General features: G+C 46.1%; 1 protein-coding gene across 1 annotated transcript in view; it reads right to left on the bottom strand.

Annotated features, from left to right (window-relative positions):
• Window positions 1-3416, bottom strand: part of tnfrsfa (tumor necrosis factor receptor superfamily, member a) — a 44967-nt gene extending 41551 nt beyond the window's left edge. The window contains exon 1 of the mRNA XM_017717165.2: window positions 3166-3416. Coding sequence (XP_017572654.1) covers window positions 3166-3195 — 30 coding nt within the window. The 5' untranslated portion in view covers window positions 3196-3416. The remainder of the gene's footprint in view (window positions 1-3165) is intronic.
• Between the last annotated feature and the right edge of the window lie 4003 nt (window positions 3417-7419).

Below are 7419 nucleotides of genomic sequence, written 5' to 3'. Positions count from 1 at the left end.
CAGTGACATGACGCTGAAGTCAGATATTCACCAACTTCTCGTCGAAATTTCCCGTTCCACCTTAAATGTAGCAGCAGTTACAATCGGGTAGTACAGGCATCAGAACTGCTGCAGCATTTAAGGTGGAACTGGTAATTTAGCTAGCTTGCTAATGAGACATCAGCTACCACTAGAGATTCTTAATGCTTGTCATGAAGAAAAGGACCAGACCACGTTGAAAGGACAGTAAACTAAGGTCATACAGTGGTCATCGTCATTTTAAACGGAGAAAATTCTCACATTTGTGGGTTTCTTTGGTCTCTCGCTCTGCCGTCTTGCCAGTTTCTGCTTTTTTCCCCTCATAACTCTCTGTTTGGAGTCTCTGAGAAACCTCAGCTCGGAGAGCCATGTAGCCCCAGCACTTCGCCCTAGCCCTCTATCATAACAACTGTCGGGAGACCTAACCCCCCCACCCCCCGGCTCAAAAACATCAAAATAAATAAATAAATACTTCTTAGGGCCATTCGCTATTGTAAAATGCCTTGAGCGCGTTTTGGCACGCGTCACTTTTCACATCAATTCAATTACGCCACCCACTACCAATCACATTAAAGCGCATCTCCACCAATTTTCCAAAACGTCTGCATAATAAAATGCTTAAGATGTAAACGCTCACTCCGAGCGGTCTGGTCTGAAACGCCCTGCTCTAGAGAAACTGAGTCAGACCTGTTCACAGTGGTGGTGATGGGAACCAGACGTGCACCTCACAGAAAGCTTGTACACGAAGTGGTTATGAATCCACTGCCTGACGCCCGAGACACTTGTGATGGCTCTGCATGACGTTCTGACCTAAAATACATCTTCCAATAAATGCTGGGTGGCATTTTCAGACGTGTCCCCATTTCACCATCATCGACGTTACATATAAAAGCTCAGAAGACTCGTGTAGGTTCGCTGGTGGTTTTGGATAGTAAATACAATGTATCTGTGTTGCGGTCCTGGCGACCCCTGGTTCCCATCACCACAACTGTCGGGAAACGAAGGACTCAATCTCAGCCAGCGAAAGGAGCAGAAATCTTCACAACCTATACAATTCCACTTCAAGTAACACTGAAAAGACTTTCTGACGCTGCGGGACACACGTGAATCGGAAAAGCCCATTAGCACAGCAGCCGTCCTGAAGCCTGAACTGTATCCACACTCTTGCCTGAGCTATTCCTTTAAGGTGGCATGTGTAGAAAGCAGACGATGATGGCTCCGGCCCGCGGGAACCTTTTCATACTTTTTTCTGAAGGTGTGCGGTGGGACTCGGTGTGTGGAGTGTATTTATGGTGGCAGCTTTTGGCAGAGCGGGGCTGGAAAAACCAACAGAGGAGCCGTGAATGGCTCTTTCAGCAGCGAATAAAGCTCACACTGGCAACCTTTCTCCTGAAAAACAACAAAAAAAAGCGCACCCTCTCCATCTGAGGTGTGCGAAAAGAGCAGGGCAGAGCAGGGTTTGTCATGGGCGGGCTTGAATGAATGAAGAAGAGGAAGAAAAAAAGAGATGCCGCGGCACAGCGTGGTCATCCCAGGTACGCGGGACGACTCCTGACCACATGCAAGCACAGTGAGGCCTTTCTTACAGCAGCTCCAAAAGAAATCACCACAAGGCTCAAAATAAGCCCAAAACAGTCCAATTATTTGTCAGAAAGAGTTTAAAGAGCAATTAAAGCGCCGTGCAGAAAGGTTTGGTGCGAAATCTGGAAACCAGCGGTTTCTCAAAATCCACCGATTTTTCTAAATTGAGCGGTTCAGACGTAAACGGACTCGTTCAGAGTGGGTTGGTGGTGGTGATGGGAACCAGACGTCCACCTCTAAAAGCTCCCTCACAGAAAGCCACCACATGAAGCGTTTATGAATCCACTGCCTGATGTCTGAGACACTGTCTTAAAGTGCCTCAGACGCTGTTTCGGTCTTTTAATCAAAATATTTCAATGCATTTGTGGTGTAGGGAAACATGGGGGGGCGTTCTGAGGTCAGGTCTCTGAAGAACCCCCTTCACCACCCCCCACCCCCAGAGTTGTCACTATGCTATCATCATATATAGACTTAGAAGTCATCTGCAGGCCCACTAATGGTTCTGGATATCTATTTTCAGGATTTGTGGACCCCAGGGTCCCATCACGACCCCGGTAAAGAAATCTGCAAGTTTCTCGGCAAGTAAACCGCTTCCCATGGAGCTGATCTCAGGGACTTTGTTTACACCTCAACAACTGAGTTGCACAGAATTTTTTGGTGGAATTCCCCTTTAAGAAGCACAGGATCCACAGCATAGCCAGGGGGGTTCAGCCTCCCTCCTGGACACCATTTGGTCAATTTCCTGCCCAAACACACTAGACCTGGGCTCGATCCCAAATGCAACGAACTGCTCCCTGCTTAGTGCACTAAGAGCTTCTACACCCAGAAAGCGCGTTAAAGCTCCAAACAGAGAGTCGTGGACATTCAGCCAGCAGACGCACGCCGCCCTGCCCAACACGCAGACCACTGCCCTGGTCCAGAGGCCAGGTTTACGGCTTTAAAACCATTTGAGAACGAAGTTGAATCAGGTGCATTTGAATTGGAGCAAACTGTCAAACTGCGATTTTTCCAGCTCGCTTGCCTTTCAGCGACTCCCACAGGCCTCAGACATGCCGGGAAACGGCCCCAGCAGAGACCTGAGCCTGTTGACCGCTCGTGGAGCTCAACTTAACCAGGCTTTCTTACTTCTGAATGAAAAGAGCCGAAAAGAGCCGAACAGCCTTCAGAACTCACCTCAGTGTGGGAGACAGTGAGTATATGGGACAGAGCCGAGGTCAAATATGAACACAGCCCATTTCTGAAAGCCCGTGCGTGTTAAAGTGGATATAAAGCGCATATTTAGACCACAGAGCTCAAAGGAAGCGAATTACGACGCTAAAAAAGCTCAAATGAGCTACAACGTGGGAATTTTCCGGTTACCCAAAAAGCCTCAAAGCCTCCGCTCCCCTCAGACCAGACTGTTCCCGGCGTTGAACCCCAATAAAGCCGATATCGATTACTAAAAGGTCCAAAACGAGGCGAAATGGAAATAAAAGTGCGGCTTTTTTGTCGTTTTGTCGCTTTGCAGCGCTCGCTGAGGGGAGAAAGGCGAGTAAAGACGGATAAAATGTTTCTAATGTTTCTCACCGTGAGCCTCATGACGAAGGACTTGCCCATCCTGCTCTCCTCCTGCGGCTCGAGCCCAATGTTTTCCCAAAGATTCCCAAAGTTTCACGCTTCTTGTCGTGGGAATAAAACACGCGGAATGAAGGCGGCGTCTCTGAAAAGCATCCACAGCCTCTTCTGAGCGTCTCGACTATCCCGTTTTCATCATTTCAGTGAGTTTACAGTCAGTCAGTCGCCGGAAACCCGAGGCGCCTCTTTCTCCAACACGCCGAACGAGCCAGCGACTAACTTACAGTGCAGGCAAAACTTTGGTGGGAGGGGTTTCGCGCTCTTGCGTCATTTGACGTCAAAGAGACGTCCAATCGGTGAAATCTCGGCAGTGACGGCGCCGTGATTTTACACTGAGGTCCTTCCACTCCTCCGTCTGCCGCAGCACAAACTGCTCAAGTTACAGGCTGTTTTCCTTCTGTGCGCAGCTGATCAGCCCCCATCCGCGGACCCCCAAGATGACACGGTGATTATTTTTTAATAAGGTGTGGCCACGAAGTAATATATTGAGGACACGAGTTCAAGTTTCTCAAAACTGGTGGCCTGAAATTTGTAAATTCTGGCCTCAGTATATTCATGCGTGGCTTCAATTTAGTAAAATGTGGCCACAGTTTAGTTAAATGTGGCCTAAATGTATTAATGTGCCACCAAAATATTCTCAAATGTCACCTCGGTGTTTTAAGTTTTGGCCTCCAGTAGCACTAAGTGGAGATATGAAATTGTGTTTCTAATAAAGTGGCCAGTGAGTGGAAGCACAAGGTTGGTGTTTCTAATAAAGTGGCCAGTCAGTGGAAGCACAAGGTGGGTGTTTCTAATAAAGTGGCCAGTGAGTGGAAGCACGAGGTGGGTGTTTCTAATAAAGTGGCCAGTGAGTGGAAGCACAAGGTTAGTGTTTCTAATAAAGTGGCCAGTGAGTGGAAGCACAAGGTGGGTGTTTCTAATAAAGTGGCCAGTGAGTGGAAGCACAAGGTGGGTGTTTCTAATACAGTGGCCAGTGAGTGGAAGCACAAGGTGGGTGTTTCTAATAAAGTGGCCAGTGAGTGGAAGCACAAGGTGGGTGTTTCTAATAAAGTGGCCAGTGAGTGGAAGCACAAGGTGGGTGTTTCTAATAAAGTGGCCAGTGAGTGGAAGTACAAGGCGGGTGTTTCTAATAAAGTGGCCAGTGAGTGGAAGCACAAGGTGGGTGTTTCTAATAAAGTGGCCAGTGAGTGGAAGCACAAGGTGGGCGTTTCTAATAAAGTGGCCAGTGAGTGGAAGCACAAGGTGGGCGTTTCTAATAAAGTGGCCAGTCAGTGGAAGCACAAGGTGGGCGTTTCTAATAAAGTGGCCAGTCAGTGGAAGCACAAGGTGGGTGTTTCTAATAAAGTGGCCAGTGAGTGGAAGTACAAGGTGGGTGTTTCTAATAAAGTGGCCAGTGAGTGGAAGCACAAGGTTAGTGTTTCTAATAAAGTGGCCAGTGAGTGGAAGCACAAGGTTAGTGTTTCTAATAAAGTGGCCAGTGAGTGGAAGCACAAGGTGGGTGTTTCTAATAAAGTGGCCAGTGAGTGGAAGCACAAGGTGGGTGTTTCTAATAAAGTGGCCAGTGAGTGGAAGCACAAGGTGGGTGTTTCTAATAAAGTGGCCAGTGAGTGGAAGCACAAGGTTGGTGTTTCTAATAAAGTGGCCAGTCAGTGGAAGCACAAGGTGGGTGTTTCTAATAAAGTGGCCAGTCAGTGAAAGCACAAGGTGGGTGTTTCTAATAAAGTGGCCAGTGAGTGGAAGCACAAGGTGGGCGTTTCTAATAAAGTGGCCAGTGAGTGGAAGCACAAGGTGGGTGTTTCTAATAAAGTGGCCAGTGAGTGGAAGCACAAGGTGGGCGTTTCTAATAAAGTGGCCAGTGAGTGGAAGCACAAGGTGGGCGTTTCTAATAAAGTGGCCAGTCAGTGGAAGCACAAGGTGGGCGTTTCTAATAAAGTGGCCAGTCAGTGGAAGCACAAGGTGGGTGTTTCTAATAAAGTGGCCAGTGAGTGGAAGTACAAGGTGGGTGTTTCTAATAAAGTGGCCAGTGAGTGGAAGCACAAGGTTAGTGTTTCTAATAAAGTGGCCAGTGAGTGGAAGCACAAGGTTAGTGTTTCTAATAAAGTGGCCAGTGAGTGGAAGCACAAGGTGGGTGTTTCTAATAAAGTGGCCAGTGAGTGGAAGCACAAGGTGGGTGTTTCTAATAAAGTGGCCAGTGAGTGGAAGCACAAGGTGGGTGTTTCTAATAAAGTGGCCAGTGAGTGGAAGCACAAGGTTGGTGTTTCTAATAAAGTGGCCAGTCAGTGGAAGCACAAGGTGGGTGTTTCTAATAAAGTGGCCAGTCAGTGAAAGCACAAGGTGGGTGTTTCTAATAAAGTGGCCAGTGAGTGGAAGCACAAGGTGGGCGTTTCTAATAAAGTGGCCAGTGAGTGGAAGCACAAGGTGGGTGTTTCTAATAAAGTGGCCAGTGAGTGGAAGCACAAGGTGGGTGTTTCTAATAAAGTGGCCAGTGAGTGGAAGCACAAGGTGGGTGTTTCTAATAAAGTGGCCAGTGAGTGGAAGCACAAGGTGGGCGTTTCTAATAAAGTGGCCAGTGAGTGGAAGCACAAGGTGGGTGTTTCTAATAAAGTGGCCAGTGAGTGGAAGTACAAGGTGGGTGTTTCTAATAAAGTGGCCAGTGAGTGGAAGCACAAGGTGGGTGTGTCTAATAAAGTGGCCACTGAGTGGAAGCACAAGGTGGGTGTTTCTAATAAAGTGGCCAGTGAGTGGAAGCACAAGGTAGGTGTTTCTAATAAAGTGGCCAGTGAGTGGAAGCACAAGGTAGGTGTTTCTAATAAAGTGGCCAGTGAGTGGAAGCACAAGGCGGGTGTTTCTAATAAAGTGGCCAGTGAGTGGAAGCACAAGGCGGGTGTTTCTAATAAAGTGGCCAGTGAGTGGAAGCACAAGGTGAGTGTTTCTAATAAAGTGGCCAGCGAGTGGAAGTTGGGTGGGTGGGTGGGTGGGTTGGGGGGTTGAGGGGGGGTTGTGTTTCCGGCTATTTTTTATCGACAAATTACTGTCCCCAAGTGTCTCCAGTGAGCCTGGAGTGAGTTTAAGGTCACTGTAATTACCGAACCTTACCCTGGCTATTATACTTATTAGTCTAATTTGATCACTGTAATCTTATTGAGGCCTCTGCTCTTGCAAATATGATGAGCTTTTTAACTGATGTACCTTTTCTTCTTTCACTGAGTGACGCTGTCCAGTTCTGAGACTGGGGAAGAAGCGACTGGGGGGTCGGATCCACCTCCCAGTGACTATTTCATAGGTGGCTGTGTTGCATTTCTGAGTTTGGATATGAGAATGAAGGGAGCTTGTATGTATAGAGGGGATTTCCTGAGTTCGGACAGAAGCCACTGGTTAATCCTTCGTGCCTCTGCTATGATGCAATGCTCACAGGTTGTGAAATCAAGACCGCGTGACCTGAGGCGCGGCGCTCCGCTTCGTTTGTCTGTCTGTATAGGTGCGTACAGCCTCATGCATATGCAGTTGCATCGCCTGGCAGACAGTATATGGGTCATTTTACAGAAGTGGTTCAAATTGGGGGTCAGAAAAAAGCACAAGCAGGACTTCAGTGACCAAGACTATCAAGGTTTTCTGTGCTATCGTAATATTGTTTAAACACACTGAAAGCATTTCATCATATTGATACTGACATACTTTCACTGCAACAAAGCAAAAAAGCTACTACAATTTACATAAATTTGAATGGCAAAAGTCGACTGTGTTGAAAAAACATAGTCTGATATATTATTATCTGATATTTTTGACTTGCTATGTCAAATTTTGCTATAGTATCTCAAAGTCGTCAGAAAACAAGCCATTAACTTGAGATTAGTAATTATTTCTAGATATTAAATGAAAGATTTGAGAGAAGTATTCAGTATTTTTAGATATTAAGTTAGTATTTTGAGAAAATAAGTTATCGTTTTAAGAAAAGTATTCAGATAAAAATTCAATATTTCTAGTAAACAGTCCCTTATTATGAGATCCTATGTCAATCTTTTTAGCAAGTAAACCAGTACTTCAAGGTACTACATCATTATTTGTGAAAATAAGTCATTATTTCAAGATAAGTCAATACTTTGTGAAAAGAGTCACTATTTCAGGATAAAGTCAACATTTTCTATAAATGAGCAATTATTTTAAGATACTAAGATTTGAGATAATAACTCAATATTTTGTGAAAAT

This window comes from Pygocentrus nattereri, chromosome 16 (genome assembly GCF_015220715.1).
Source record: "Pygocentrus nattereri isolate fPygNat1 chromosome 16, fPygNat1.pri, whole genome shotgun sequence".
Taxonomy (NCBI): Eukaryota; Metazoa; Chordata; class Actinopteri; order Characiformes; family Serrasalmidae; genus Pygocentrus; species Pygocentrus nattereri.
Note: the sequence above shows the minus strand (reverse complement) of the source record. Positions and strands in the feature narration are given on the sequence as shown.